This window comes from Tilletiopsis washingtonensis (genome assembly GCF_003144115.1).
Source record: "Tilletiopsis washingtonensis strain MCA 4186 unplaced genomic scaffold FA09scaffold_5, whole genome shotgun sequence".
Taxonomy (NCBI): domain Eukaryota; kingdom Fungi; phylum Basidiomycota; class Exobasidiomycetes; order Entylomatales; genus Tilletiopsis; species Tilletiopsis washingtonensis.
In genome coordinates, this window is record NW_020312002.1 from 1 (window position 1) to 13,861 (window position 13,861).

Genomic DNA, 13,861 nt, shown 5'->3' on the forward strand with positions numbered 1-13,861 from the left:
ACCCTAACCCTAACCCTAACCCTAACCCTAACCCTAACCCTAACCCTAACCCTAACCCTAACCCTAACCCTAACCCTAACCCTAACCCTAACCCTTTTGAGCTCACCAGCCAAAAGTTGCGCGCCAGACCTGTTTTTGGATGATGACGACAAAAGTTACTCACTCAAAAGCTTAGCAAATTTCAGCATCCCTGGCATCTGGGGGCTTTCACCACCTGCCCAAGTGGCAGTTTCCATCTCTGGTGGGCACCGCCTTGTAAGCAGCAGCCAAAGACCTGTGCTGGCAATCCCTGTATGACCCATGCCCTCCTGGCAAGAAGCAAGCTAGACTCACTTGTGCAGCAGCCAAGGGTGACAGCCAAGGACAGGCGCTCAATGGATGTATCCCTACCAAGATTGCGCCCTGGCCAACATTGCCTGGCTGTATGCTGCAGAAGGTCACTTGTACTTGGTGCTGCACATGTCATGAAATCTTTAGGGTCAGAGTTACATGAGAGGCTGGCAATAGGGTTGGGGCTTTGGGCCATGCTGCTGGCAACAGTGCCACTCTGCGCAGGACTTTAGGCTCTGCCAAAGAGCTCCAGGTGCTGGAGGCATAGGCTTTTGACCCTGCAGGGCAGTCAGGTGGAGGAAAATGTTACAGCGGCGCGGGCAGAGGCCGACGTCTCGTGCGAGAAGCGCGCCGCAAGCGCCGACCAAAAAAGTGCGAGCCGCGACTTTGTGCCCGAGCTTCTCGCCTTCCCCTCGCCGAGCTTCCACCACCGCCTCTACCGCATCACTACCACCCGCTCGCCATCGCCGCCTTCACTCTTGTCCGCGTCCACTCCCGCACATCTGCCGCCCCGCATCTCCTCGTCTAGATTTTGCTGGCATGGCGCCGCAGCGCGAGCGCTACAACGCCGCCGCGCGCCGCTCGACCGTCGGCGGGCGCACGCACAAGGGCAAGCGGCCGCACTCCGAGACGACGCTGGACCCGAATGCGCCGCTCATCGACGATGAGGCCGCTGCGCGCCAGCGCGAAGAGATGGCCGCGCGAAGGGCGGCGCTCGGAGCGCCGGCTGGCATGAGCGCCAAGAAGCGCAAGCGCCTCGACGCCTTCATCGCGCGCGGGCTGCAAAAGGAGCGCAAGGGCGAGCTGCTGCGCAAGCTCGAGAGCAGCTCGGCAGAGGTGGGCGACCGCGCGGCGCTGCTGTCGGCCGCGACGCTCGGCACGGGCCGCGCGCTCAGCGGCAAGCAGCGCCTCGAGGGCCTCGAGCGCAAGGCGGACCGCAAGCGGCGGCACCGCGAGGCGAGCACCGAAGACGAGCGCGACGCAGACCTCGACGACATGGCCGAGGGCAGCGTGAATCGGCCTGAGGGCGAGCAGCTCGAGGATCCGGCCCGGCGCGCGCGCATCCAGGTCGTCGCCGCCCGCTTCGCTGCGCCGCAGGCAGAGGAGGCACCGCCTGCCGCCGCTGCTGCCGCGGTGGACGAGGCTCCTGTTGCTGGCCCTTCAGTGGCGGCTTCTGCAGCGCTCGGATCTGCGCTAGCGGCGCCACCGCCGCCGATGCGCAAGCGGGCCCGGCGGCGGCGCAAGACACCCACGCCCTCGCCGTCCGAGAGCAGCTTCGACAGCAGCGAGAGCTCTGGGGGCGAGGAGGACGTCGCCGACGATGTGCTGGAGGCCGCGATGAAGGCGCGGGGCATCCAGTGGCCGGGCGCAGACGAAGATGCCGGCGATGCTGGCTCGGACGAGTTCTCGGACGAGGAGGGGTCTGAGGCTGGTGGCGGCTCTGCGGCGGGCGAGACGGACGAGGAGGAAGACGCCATCTTCCGCGAGGCGATGCGCCGGCGCGGCATGTGGGTCCCAGAGATGGATGCCGCGGCAGACGCCGAGAGCAGCGGCGCGTCTGCGACCGAAGAGGAAGAGAGCCCAGGCAGCCCCGCATGGCTCGGCTTTGCGAGCGAGGACGAGGCTGGCGGGGCGGACGACGCTCGCGAGGCATCAGACGCAGAGTCATCGTCCTCGTCCTCTGCGTCGGGATCCTCCTCATCCCGGCCACTGCGCCCAAAAGCAGCGCGCAAGCACAACACCGAGCGCGCATCGGGCTTCAAGGACTGGGCACGCGCCGAGATGGGCCTCGCACCTGGGACACCTACCTCGGCTGATGCCGCAGACGGCCCCTACGTCGGCCCGACGCCGGTGCAGGGCCTCGTGCAGCGCGTCGGCGACCTCGGCCCGCAGGACGGCGTCGCCCGCGGCCCGCTCGGCGGCGCCATCGCTCCGCTGTCGCCGTTTGCCACGCGCTACTTCGAGGAGTCGCGGGAGGGCGGCTCGGCCAATGCCGTCGCCGTCACGCGCGACCCGGCGATCCAAGAGTCGCGGCTGCAGCTGCCCGTCATGCGCGAGGAGGACCTCATCACACGCACGATCCTCGAGAACCCCGTGACGGTGCTGTGCGGTGAGACGGGCTCAGGCAAGACGACGCAGGTGCCGCAGTTCCTCTACGAGGCGGGCTTCGGCAGCCCCGGCAGCAGTGAGTTGCGCAAGCAGTGGTGCCCCACCCCCCCCCCCCCCCCCCCCCCCCCCCGGCCGGGCGCCGGACAGTCTTGGCTCTTCCGCTCTGCCAGTGTTGGCCGCCGCAAGTGTTGACTTCTCATTCCTTGGCAGGCAATCCCGGCATGATCGGCGTGACACAGCCGCGGCGAGTCGCCGCCCTGTCCATGGCCGCACGCGTCGGCGCCGAGCTGGCACTGCCCGCGTCGCGCGTGTCGCACCAGATCCGCTACGACGCAACCGTGTCGCCGTCGACGAGCATCAAGTTCATGACCGACGGCGTGCTGCTGCGCGAGCTGGCGAGCGACTTTCTGCTCAGCCGCTACAGCGTCGTGCTCGTCGACGAGGCGCACGAGCGCAGCACCAACACCGACGTGCTCATCGGCGTGCTGTCGCGCGTCGTGCCGCTGCGCGCGCAGCGCTGGATCGACGGCGAGCAGGGCGCGCGGCCGCTGCGCCTCGTCATCATGAGCGCCACGCTGCGCGTGTCCGACTTTGCCGAGAACACGACGCTCTTCCCGCAGCCGCCGCCGATTATCAACGTCGAAGCACGGCAGCACCCGGTGACGGTGCACTTTGCGCGCCGCACGAAGCACGATTACGTCGACGAGGCAACGAAGAAGGCCATCAAGATCCACGCGCGCCTGCCGGCCGGTGGCATTCTCATCTTCCTCACCGGCCAGCAGGAGATCGCGACGATGTGCAAGCGGCTCGAGGCACGCTTCGGCCGCCGCGCCATCGAGGAGCGCAAGCGCGCACGCACGCACCTGCGCACCGCCGCGCACGCCGACGACGGGCGCGAGGACCTCATCGAGTTTGGCGCGCGCGACGGAGACGTCGAGGCGGAAGAGATGGACCTCGGCCAGCAGGACGCCGGACCCGACACGCTGGCGCTCGATGTCGATGGCGACGCCGCAGATGCGCCCGACGACCCCGACGCCCTCGACTCGGACGACGACGCCGCGCCGGCGGACCACGATGCAGACCTGCCCGAGCACCTCAAGGACGACTCCGACGTGCCGCTGCACATCCTGCCCCTCTACTCGCTCCTGCCGAGCGAGCGGCAGATGCGCGTCTTTGCCGCGCCGCCAGAGGGCACGCGGCTGTGCGTCGTCGCGACCAACGTCGCCGAGACGTCGCTCACCATCCCCGGCATCACGTACGTCGTCGACTGCGGCCGCTCCAAGGAGCGCAGCTACGACGCGGCGACGGGCGTGCAGAGCTTCGACGTGCGCTGGATCAGCAAGGCGAGTGCGTCGCAGCGCTCTGGCCGCGCGGGCCGCACAGGCCCGGGCCACTGCTACCGCCTGTACTCGAGCGCCATCTTCGAGGACACGCTGCCGCAGTTTGCAGTGCCCGAGATCCTGCGCACGCCCGTCGAGGGCCTCGTGCTGCAGATGCACGCAATGCACCTCGACTCGGTGGCCAACTTTCCCTTCCCCACGCCGCCGGACCGCGCGGCGCTGCGGCGCGCCGAGCGCACGCTCGTCCGTCTGGGCGCGCTCGAGATGGCCGACACGGCGCGCAAGACGCAAGCCGCGCGCGCCACCGAGCTCGGCCAGGCGATGAGCCTCTTTCCGCTCTCGCCGCGCTTCGCCAAGCTGCTTGTGCAGGGCCAGCAGCACGGCTGCCTGCCGTACGTGATTGCGCTCGTGTCCGCGCTGAGCGTTGGCGACCCTTTCGTGCGCGAACAGGCACTGTCGGGCGCAGCGGACGACGAAGACACCCTGCCGCCCGAGGCCTCTGGCCTGCGCAGCGAAGCGCTCCGCCAGCAAGAGGCCAACAAGGAACGCCGCAAGCGCTACTTCACTGCGATGAGCGCCTTCAGTGCGCTTGGCGGCGGCAGCAGCGACACATTCCGCCTGCTCGCGGCCGTTGGCGCGTACGAGTACGAGCAGGGCGGCACGTCGTTCTGCGAGCGCAACTTCCTGCGGCCCAAGGCGATGCAGGAGATCCACAAGCTGCGTGCGCAGCTTGGCGCCATCGTCAAGTCGCGCGCGGCGCCGGGCACGGACCTGCGCTGCCTCGAGGACCCCCAGCTGCCGCCGCCGAGCGAGACGCAGCTCAAGGTGCTGCGCCAGCTGCTGGCCTCGGCGTACGTCGACCAAGTCGCCGTGCGCGCGGACCTGGTGCCCGAGGCGGCGGCGATGCTGGGCTCTCTTGCCGACGAGTCGACCGAGGCCGGCCGGCAGTACTCGCTGCAGGTGCGGCGCGGTGCAAAGCTCGCGTCGACGCGCGGCGTGGCGTACCTCGTCCGCTCGGCGCCCGGACAGGCGTGCTTCGTGCACCCCAGCTCGGCGCTCTTCCACGGACCGCCGCCGCCGTGGCTCATCTTCGACGAGCTCTACCGCGGCTCGGCGGGCGCTGCGGCCGGCAAGGTGTGGCTGCGCACCGTCACGCGCATCAACCCCGCGTGGCTGCAGAGCCTGGCGCGCCCGCTGTGCAGCTTCGCAAAGCCCGCTGAGCCGTCCGGCGGCACTGCTGCGCTGCTCGCCGCCGCCAAGACGGACCAGACGCAGCGCGACATCGTCCTCGTGCCGAGCTACGGCACCGGGCCGGCGGCAGAGCCCGAGGAGCGCAACGCGGGGCCCGGCTGGGAGCTGCCGCCGACCAAGGCGACGCAGACTCTCGTCAACGGGCGCTGGGTGACGAACCTTCCATAGCAATGCAGCGCTAGTCTTCGCCCCACTCCTCCACCGCCTTGCCCTCGATGACACGCTCGCCGCTCTCGTCGAACTCTGCTGCGAGCTCAGCGGGTGCCAGGAGCGCTGCAGCACGCTACTCACTGACGTTCTCCGGATGCCCGGCCGCCTTGCCGATGAACTTTGTGTGCGAGCCAAAGGCCAGCAGCGCATCGCTGACGGGATGGCGCAGCTCGATGCGCGTCGTGGCCAGTGTCTTGCCTGCCGGTGGGCGTGAGCAGCAAGGCGGGCGCGCACAGACGATCCTACGCACCGAGGCTGACGACGGTGCCGACGACATGCACCTCGTCGCCGGTGGTGCCGCCGGCCTTGACAAACGTCGTGCTGAGCGCACATGATCAGCAGTCGGCCGGAGACATGCAGCAGCACAGGCGGCTGCGGCTGCTGCGTCATGCGCCATTGATGCGCGCATACTGCCGCACTGCCGCACGTCTCACGCCACGCTACCGCCCATCAGACACCCACTCACTTGATGTCCGTGCTGACGCCCGTCGAGTACAGGCCGCGGCTGGCAAGCGCCAGGCTGCCGAGCGTGTCGGTGAGGCTGCAGATGGCGCCGCCGTGCAGCGTGCCGAGGCGGTTCAGGTTCTCGCTGCGGATGCGCACCGAGGCGCGCACGAGGCCGGGGCGCGCGGCGAGGATGCGCAGCGAGGGGAAGCAGTTGGCGTCGTGGCCGCCGGCGCGCTGGAACGCCGTCGCGACGCGGCGCACAAAGACGAGCACGGCAGGCTCCGGCATGGCGGCAGGGGCGCAACAGAGGATGTGCAGGAGCGGGTCGGGAGGAAGGATGCCGGCGCGCACCAGAGCTGCTCCGAGGGCGCGCCTCCCGCTCGGACCCACGCCGCGGCGGCCGTAAGCGTGCCGTGCGAGAAGAAGGCGCAGCGGAGCCGCTCGCGAGGTGGAGTAAGCCACGGGTGGCTCGACGTCGGCCTCCTTGTCTCTCATCTACAACCGCCTCGCCTGTCTCCTTTGGCCTGGTCTCTTCCTACGCAGCAGCACAAGCCGCATCGCACAGTCGCTCTGCCCACACACCACATGCCGCCTCGCGCTGCGCTGCGGGCCAGCGGCGGCCTGCTGCGCCGTACCGCGCCGACCGGCCGGCCATGTGCCGTTCGAGGCAGCAGCAGAGCGAGCAGCAGCGCGGCAGCCGCCAAGCCCGGCCTCACACCCGAGGCAGCCACGGCGGCGCTGGTGCGCACGTCGGACCACCCGGCGCATCTGGCAGCAGCCTTCTACCCGGCGGCGCTGCGCCCGCACTACCTCGCACTGCGCGCCTTCAACGTCGAGACGGCGACGATCAAGGACAACGTCAGCAACGAGACGCTCGGGCGCATCCGCGTGGGCTGGTGGCGTGATGCCGTGCGCGGCGCATTCGATGTGCGTGCGCCTACTCGTCGCCCCGCACTTCTACTGACGCATTCCGCCAGAACAAGCCCTCGCCGCATCCCACGCTCGAGGCCCTGCGTGCGGCGATCCACGACCCTGCTGTGCTGCGCGGCGGCGGCCTTGTCGAGGACCACTTTCTGCGCATCGTCGATGCACGGGTGCGTGGCAACCGCAGCAGCCCCAGCGCCGCAGACTGACGCCCGCCACAGGAGGAGGACGTCGCCGCGCCGAGCGTGCCGCCGCTGCTCGCCGACATCGAGATGTACGCCGAGCGCACGTCGTCGCGCCTGCTCTACCTGTCCCTCAACCTGGTGGCCCTCTCCGCGCCCGAGCTCGACGAGATCTTCTCGCATCTGGGCAAGGCCATCGGCCTCTCCACGCTGCTCGCATCGCTGCCGCACTCGGCCGGCTTCACGGCGCAGTCCCAGGCGCCAATACCGCAGTCCGGCCGCGCCTCACGCAGCGCTCTGAGCACGCAGCGGCGGCTGGCACTGCCGCGCGAGTATGCGCACGCGCACGGTGTCGTCGAGGAGGAGGTCTACCGCCTCGGACCACAGGCGCCCGGCCTTACCGACGCCGTCTTCGACACTGCCACGCGCGCCAACGACTATCTCATCAGCGCGCGGACGGCCATTGCCCAGCTCGACGGCGGAAAGCTGCCCGAGCTGGCGCTTGGCCCGCTCATGAATGCGGTGCGTTCGGTCGCGCCAGAGCGCCGGTGCGCCACGCTCACACCCCCACGCAGATCCAAGCACGCCACTATCTCACCCGCCTCGAGGCGGCGCAGTTCAACGTCTTTGACGCATCGATGCAGCTGCACGCGCAGGGCCGCGGCTGGCGGCTGCCGTGGGAGATGGTGCGGGCCAAATGGAGGCGCAGTGTATGATTGTAATGCTACATGTGATGGCGAGGCAAGGCGAGCGCCCAGGCGGCGTGGAGATGGGGCGTGCTGATGCGTGGCGCAGCGCGGTATCGCCGCTGGGTGTGCGCTCCCAGCGCCAGTCTCGCGCGTGCATGTCGTCGGCAGCCTCGCAGGCGCAGGTCGCCGGGCATTTTGGGTATGTTGGCGGGGCAGTGGAGCGTCGGGCGTGCAGCGCAGCCCTGCCGAGCTCGCAGCGGCCAGCGGCAGAGAGCGGGTGGCCGAGCTATGCAGCCTCGGCGATCTCATGCTTGCGCTTCAGCTCGGCCAGCTGAGCTTCCCTCGCGGCAAGGTCGGCCTTGGCGCTGGCGCGCGCAGGCATGTGGTAGAGGACTGGGAGCAAGCGTCAGCAATCAGCTGCCGCTCCACTGCTCGGCAAGCAAGCAAGCGCCGGTCGCGAGAGGCTCCACTGCATGCCACGAAGACGAGAAGTGCGTGATTGGGACAGCTGTGCTCCCATGAGCTGGCACCGGTGGCGCCGAGCCCCTGCACGGAGAGCGGTGCTGCCACCACCTCGTCGCCGGACCGTCACTGGCGCCGGGCGCGCGCGCCACCTCTCCATGCGGATAGATCGGACTCTCGACAGCGCAGGAGAGCTCTCGCAGCCCGTTCTACTCACCGACAATGTACCGCTCCATCAGGTGGAAGCCATTGAGGTGGTCCAACGCACTCTTCGCATCGCCGATCTCGTCGAAGACGACAAACGCAGTGCCGCGCGTCTTGCCCGCCACGTCGCCCAGGCGCACCTGGCGGATGGCGCCGTAGCTGCCGAAGAGCTTGTACAGGTCCGCGCCCGTCACGCCATAGTTGAGGTTCTTGATGAAGAGGATGCGCGACTGCTGCTGCGACTCGGCCTGGGCCGACATGGCGGGCGGCGCGCTAGGCGGATAGGCCGGAAACGCAGGCTCGGCAGCAGAAAGGGTCGTGCGCAGACAAGCACAGAAGCGAGCGAGCCCGGCTGGCGCAGAAGCAGAAGTGAGCGAGGATGTGGTGGTGGTAAGAAGCAACGCGCTGCGCCGGCCCACCTTGCGCGACCTTCTCGAGGCGCCGCCGAGCCGCGGTCACGTGATCGGCGCTCCCTTGCCAGCCTCTCCCCCCGGCTCTGCAGCGCTCCCAACGGCCGATGCGGCTGATCAAGTGGTGGCATTGCGCAGTGCGAGGAGTCAAAGTGCGTGCAGGTCATCGCTAGGGGTCTGCGAGGGCAAGTCAGTCTCGCGCGAGCGGGAGCGCACGACCGGCAGCACGCACCGCGCAGCGGCGCCGCGAACTCCTCCGTGTCGCCCACGATGGTCTCGTGCATCCGCCCGCGGAAGCTGTAGCGGACAAAGAGGTGCTTGCGCTCGCCCATGCACGGGTCGTAGAAGCCGAGCAGCGACGACTGCGGGTCGTCAGTAGCTGGTCGCTGCAGAGGCCCAGCGCAAGACGCACCTTTGCCCGCCCGCCCGGCACAAGCAGCTGGCCTTTGCTGATGAGCGCCTGGAGCGGCACTCGCACGTCCCACACATCACCCTCGAGCGCACTGGCTGGCGACTGATCGGCCGCGGCGTGCTCCCATACGCTTTCATACAGAGCCTGCGGGTCGCCGTCCGTCGCCTGCGGAAAGTGCTGGCGGCGGCCGTACCACGCCTCGAGCACGACGAGGCCGCCCTGCTGCCACGCTCGGCGCGCCTTGGTCCGCGTGCTGGCGAACATGACCTCCTGCGCCTCCTGGGCAGCAACGCGGCGCTCCACGATCACGTCGCGGTTCTTCTCGCGCAGCGTACGCAGGCGGTCGGTGATCCGTGCTCGCTTCGCCGGCCGGAGGTACAGGTGCTCCAGCGCGACGAAGCCAAGTACTGGCAGGACGATGCATGCGCCGACGACGTCCGAGCGATACTCGGGCGCCATCAGGATGGGCACCGAGACCTTCTGACCCAGGCGGTTGGCCTTGATGTTGAGCGTCACGCCGCCCCGCGGCAGCCCAGTCGAGACGCCCACCGTCACGCGAAGCGTTTCTGTGATGCGCCGCTCGGTGTTGAAGAAGGCCTCCACGCCCGACGCGGTGCCAAAGTCGAGGCCCGTGCTAATGCGCGCTCCGCCCAGCAGTGCGACGCGGCGCGCCCAGTTCACCGAGAGGCCCTGATTCTGCAGAGCTAGCGACGACTGGACGGTCCAGCCAGAGTCGGCGCCGTCCTGCGACGTCATGCCGACTGAGATCGACGGCGGCTCGCGTGCCATGAGCGGAAGCGCCGCGCCCCATGCGCCGAGCGTGTAGTGTCCCGTCTTGAACGACGTGAAGCCCATGAGCGGCGCCGAGGGACTCAGCCGCTGGCCATACGTCAGCGCGATGACTGGAGGCGCAGCAAGCGTCTGCTGCGACGCTGCCAATGCAAAGAAGCTGCGACAGGCGTTGAGCGACGGCTTCGCACGGCTTCTCGCACCCGCCTGACTCACGTTTGCTGGCTGACGTCCCACTGCGCCTTCAGCGAGCCCATGTGCGGGCGGATCGCCGTGGCCGTCAGCTCCGTCCAGAGCTGCGGGCGCCACTGAGTCTTGATGGTGCCGACTAGGTTGCCGCCGCCCACGCGGCCGCGGCTGACCATCTGCGCGGCGACATTGGCACTCGTGTGCTGCGTGAGGGGCACGTCGAAGCCGTGCCGCGCGCTGAGCTGCGTCGTGCCGACGCGGTGGAAGCGGTCGCCGAACGTGGCGGGCGCCTGCGGGTCGATTCTCGGCACGCGCGCGGCGTCGCAGAAGAGCGTCGAGGCGTCGATGCGCATCTCGACGTCGCTCTTGTTCTTCACCAGCGCCTCTGCGTCTTCTGCGGCCTTGCGCATGCTCGCCTGCTCCAGCTCCCGCATCAAGTCCTGCGGACTCGTCCCGCGCGTCGTTGTCAGGGCCCACGAGTGCGTCAGGCCCCGATGGCCCAGAGCGTCGTACACCGCGCGCGTCTCGGGGTCGGAGAGCACCTCGTAGGCGCGCTGTGCTGCGCGGAACTGCGACTCGGCGCGTGTCTTGAGAGCCGGCGTGGGCTGCTTGTCGGGGTGAAGCATGACTGGGGCTCAGTCTGCATTAGCCTGAGTACACGCGCGTGCCGGACGAGCTCTCACTCACCGGCGACGCTGCGCCAGGCCTCGCGGATGGCCTCGCTGCTTGCGTCATTCGGGACGTTCAGGATGCTGTACAGGTCCTGTTCTTCTTCGTGATCACGCTGCTGCTCAGACGACGCGTCTGTCGGCGGATCGCGCGCATTGCGCAGGCGATGCGCCTCGGCGAATGGCCGTCCGCCAAACGCCGGCTCCTCTGGCACGTCGATGGAAGCGTGCGCCGGCAGGGCGGTCGTGGGCGGCGTGCGCCGAGACGTGCTCGCGGTTGCGGACTGCCCAGGAGGGCGGCGCGGCGGCACCTGCTCCTGGGCGTGCGGATGCCGCTGCGATTCGCTGCGCTCCGGCTGCGGCGCCTGCCGCTGCTGCTGCGGCCGCTGCCCGTGCTGCTCGCTGGAAGACTCGGCCCACTGCACGGGAGCATAGGGGTCGTACTCGCCGTCTGGCGCGGTGGGAGCGGAGGACATGGTCTGAGCTGCCGCGGTGCGGACACGAGCGTATCAGCCACCCGAGCGGGCTGCGCTGCCAAGGTGCGGAGGGGCGAAGTGCAGCTGTGCCTCGCTGCGCTCCTGCAGAGCAGGCAGGCCTCGGACCCGCGCACGCCGCCGTGCAGCAGCTCCAGCAGCGGGCGAGAGGTCGGGTGCGTTGCGCTGCAGCTGGCAGGAGTTCTGCGGCGCACTGAGCTGGCAGCAGCGCGCAGGTGCAAGGTCGGCGAGAGTGCACGGCTGGGCGGCGAGGTTGAGGGGACGGAGGCAGGGTGCAACGCAAGGCCGCGCCGCTGCGCACGTCCGTCGTGGTCAAGTCAGCCTCAGCAGGGCCTGGCGCGCGCCGCGGAGTCCGCGGCGCCCGCGTGGGAACGCTGCTGCTCCTGGCCCTCGCCGCATCCCGGGCGCCATTCCTCGGCGCGGACAACGTGGAGTAGCATCGCCTGCCGCTGCGACTGCAGATGCTGCATGTGAGCAGGCCCAGCTGATGTCTCTGCGGCGCGGCCGGCTGGCGGTGACGGTTGCGTCCTTGCGACGGTGTGGCGCTCGCTTCGGTGCCGAGGCTCGTGGGAGCAGCACGCCGCCGGCGCTGTGCGGCAGTGCGGCTTGCTGTGCGGAGCCGCCCGCGCGCCGTCGCGGCGCAAGCTGTGCTGCCGCTGCGATGCTGGCCGCGTTTCGCTGGCGCAGCAGCAGCAGGCGGGCCGGCTCGCGTGCGTGCCGCGCGCGGCGCAGCCCGGCCTCTGGCCTGTTGCAGCACCAGCACCACCTCCTCCTGCTCGCTGCCTCGCGTGCGCCCCGTCGACGACACCGCTCCTTCGACACACAGCAGTAGCAGCTGGCACCTTCGCCCAGCCGCACAGCATCCCGCTGCGCGGTGCCCGCCCACCGCACGGCCCGTGTCGCGCCGCCTGCTGCCCTTGCTCTGCCCCGGCCTGCTTCCGCTGCCGGCCTGTGCTGTGACTGCCGCTTGTGCGCCACGCCAGTCGCCGACCGTCTTGGGTCTCAACTGTGCCGCGTGCTGCAGCGTCGTCTCTGCCTCTCTGCCGGTGCCGCGGCTGCTCGCGTGAACCCTCGTGCGCCGCGTTCGTGATGGCGTCGATCCGCAAGAAGCGCAACTTTAAGGGCCTGGCGCTGGCCGAGTCGCCGCTCTCCACGCCCTCGCCGCAGAGCACGGCGGGTGCTGCTTCGGGCCGCGCATCGGGCTCGGCGCTGCCCTCGGCCCTTGCGTCGGGCTCGTCGGCGTCGCTGGCGCTGCGCGGCGGCGCCGGCTCGGCCATCGACCCGGCGAGCGGCGCCAACTACCACAACAAGCTGTCCGAGCAGCTGGCCAACCTCGAGCTCGGCATCGAGTACAAGCTCGATCTAAAGAATGAGGACCTCAAGCACCTGAGCGAGCTCGGCAGCGGCAACAGCGGCACGGTGACCAAGGTGAGCAGCGCGGCTGGCAGCGGCAGGCTGGCGAGAGAGAGAGCATCGCGCCGCTTTGATGGAGCTGGGAGCGCGCGCATCAGGTTGCGGGTACCGCATGCTGCGTGGCTCTATACTTACGCGTGCTATAACGCAGGTGCTGCACGAGAAGAGCGCCACCACCATGGCCAAGAAGGTGAGTCGCGTCCTTGTCGATGCGCTCTGAGCCGTGCTGAGGCCTGCGCGCCAGGTCGTCTTCATCGACGCCAAGCCCACGGTGCGCAAGCAAATATTGCGCGAGCTGCAGATCCTGCACGAGTGCAACTCAAAATACATCGTGTCCTTCTACGGCGCCTACATCTCCGAGCCGCACATCTGCATGTGCATGGAGTTCATGGACAAGGGGTGAGCGCATGCGGGGCCTGTGGTGCGCGCGCTGCGGAGCGAGGCTGATGCGCATCGACCAGGTCGCTCGACAATATCTACAAGAAGTGGGGCCCGGTGCCGGTCGACGTCGTCGGCAGGATCGTGGTCGTTGTCGTGCAAGGCCTCACATATCTGTACGACGTGCACCGCATCATCCATCGCGGTGAGTAGCCGCCGTCCGATCGCTGGGGTGCTGCAGTAGGCCGAGTGGTGCTGGGCGTGGCGGGTGACACATGCCTTCGACTCGGTGCCTGACGCCGTCTGGCCGTCAGACGTCAAGCCGAGCAACATTCTGGTCAACGGGCAAGGGCAGATCAAGATCTGCGACTTTGGCGTGTCGGGCGAGCTCATCAACTCCATCGCGGACACGTTCGTGGGCACCAGCACGTACATGAGTGTGAGTCTGCCGGCCTGCTCAGCTTCGCGCGCTCGCGCTCAAGCGCTCCCTCGTAGCCCGAACGGATCCAGGGCGATCAGTACAGCGTCAAGTCGGACGTGTGGTCGCTCGGCATCTCGGTCATCGAGCTGGTGCTGGGGCGCTTCCCCTTTGCCGAGGCTTCAGAATCGGACGACGAGGTGCCGGAGGAGCTGCGGGGCACGCTCTCGCCCACAAATCCTTCACGGCGAGCGGGCCAGGGCGGAGCGCGGGCCGGTGTCTCGCTGGAGGGCACGGGGGCACAGATGAGCATCCTCGATCTGTTGCAGCACATCGTCAACGAGCCGCCGCCCCGCCTGCCGGCCGACGGCGGCTTCCCGCACAGCCTCGAGACGTTCGTCGACACGTGTCTGCTGAAGGACCCGGTCCTCCGTCCGAGTCCGAAGGACCTCACGACACATCCGTTCGTCGTCGAATCCGAGCGAGACAAGGTGGACCTCAAGGCGTGGGTGCAGACGCTCGTGTAGAGCGGCCGAGCGGGC

At 69.0% G+C, this 13,861-nt stretch overlaps 6 protein-coding genes across 6 annotated transcripts; 3 read left to right on the forward strand and 3 right to left on the reverse strand.

Annotated features, from left to right (window-relative positions):
• The first annotated feature begins 744 nt into the window (after nt 1–744).
• On the forward strand, nt 745–5,218 carry FA09DRAFT_328371 (P-loop containing nucleoside triphosphate hydrolase protein). Its single transcript, XM_025741745.1, has 2 exons — nt 745–2,515; nt 2,650–5,218. Exons 1-2 carry the CDS (start codon nt 871–873, stop codon nt 5,196–5,198), a joined length of 4,194 nt encoding a protein of 1,397 aa, XP_025599844.1. The 5' UTR covers nt 745–870; the 3' UTR covers nt 5,199–5,218.
• On the reverse strand, nt 5,209–5,975 carry FA09DRAFT_294949 (Thioesterase/thiol ester dehydrase-isomerase; the record flags this gene model as incomplete). The annotated part of the gene is made up of 4 exons (XM_025740098.1): nt 5,209–5,273; nt 5,322–5,438; nt 5,491–5,561; nt 5,707–5,975. 4 exons carry the CDS (start codon nt 5,973–5,975, stop codon nt 5,209–5,211), a joined length of 522 nt encoding a protein of 173 aa, XP_025599845.1.
• Nucleotides 5,976–6,180: 205 nt separating this feature from the next.
• On the forward strand, nt 6,181–7,539 carry FA09DRAFT_359005 (hypothetical protein). The gene is made up of 4 exons (XM_025745040.1): nt 6,181–6,614; nt 6,665–6,781; nt 6,833–7,315; nt 7,369–7,539. The coding sequence occupies exons 1-4, from the start codon at nt 6,273–6,275 to the stop codon at nt 7,507–7,509; spliced, it is 1,083 nt and encodes a 360-aa protein (XP_025599846.1). The 5' UTR covers nt 6,181–6,272; the 3' UTR covers nt 7,510–7,539.
• Nucleotides 7,540–7,768: 229 nt separating this feature from the next.
• Nucleotides 7,769–8,408, reverse strand: FA09DRAFT_295120 (RNA-binding domain-containing protein; the record flags this gene model as incomplete). Its single annotated transcript, XM_025740106.1, has 2 exons — nt 7,769–7,875; nt 8,162–8,408. 2 exons carry the CDS (start codon nt 8,406–8,408, stop codon nt 7,769–7,771), a joined length of 354 nt encoding a protein of 117 aa, XP_025599847.1.
• A 259-nt stretch (nt 8,409–8,667) lies between these two features.
• Nucleotides 8,668–11,351, reverse strand: FA09DRAFT_328376 (hypothetical protein). Its single transcript, XM_025741746.1, has 5 exons — nt 10,636–11,351; nt 9,976–10,576; nt 8,971–9,919; nt 8,791–8,920; nt 8,668–8,735 (listed from the first exon to the last, which is right to left on the reverse strand). Exons 1-5 carry the CDS (start codon nt 11,090–11,092, stop codon nt 8,728–8,730), a joined length of 2,145 nt encoding a protein of 714 aa, XP_025599848.1. The 5' UTR covers nt 11,093–11,351; the 3' UTR covers nt 8,668–8,727.
• A 514-nt stretch (nt 11,352–11,865) lies between these two features.
• On the forward strand, nt 11,866–13,846 carry FA09DRAFT_315954 (kinase-like protein; the record flags this gene model as incomplete). The annotated part of the gene is made up of 6 exons (XM_025740826.1): nt 11,866–12,538; nt 12,675–12,713; nt 12,768–12,922; nt 12,985–13,106; nt 13,216–13,340; nt 13,397–13,846. Exons 1-6 carry the CDS (start codon nt 12,200–12,202, stop codon nt 13,844–13,846), a joined length of 1,230 nt encoding a protein of 409 aa, XP_025599849.1. The 5' UTR covers nt 11,866–12,199.
• Nucleotides 13,847–13,861: the final 15 nt, after the last annotated feature.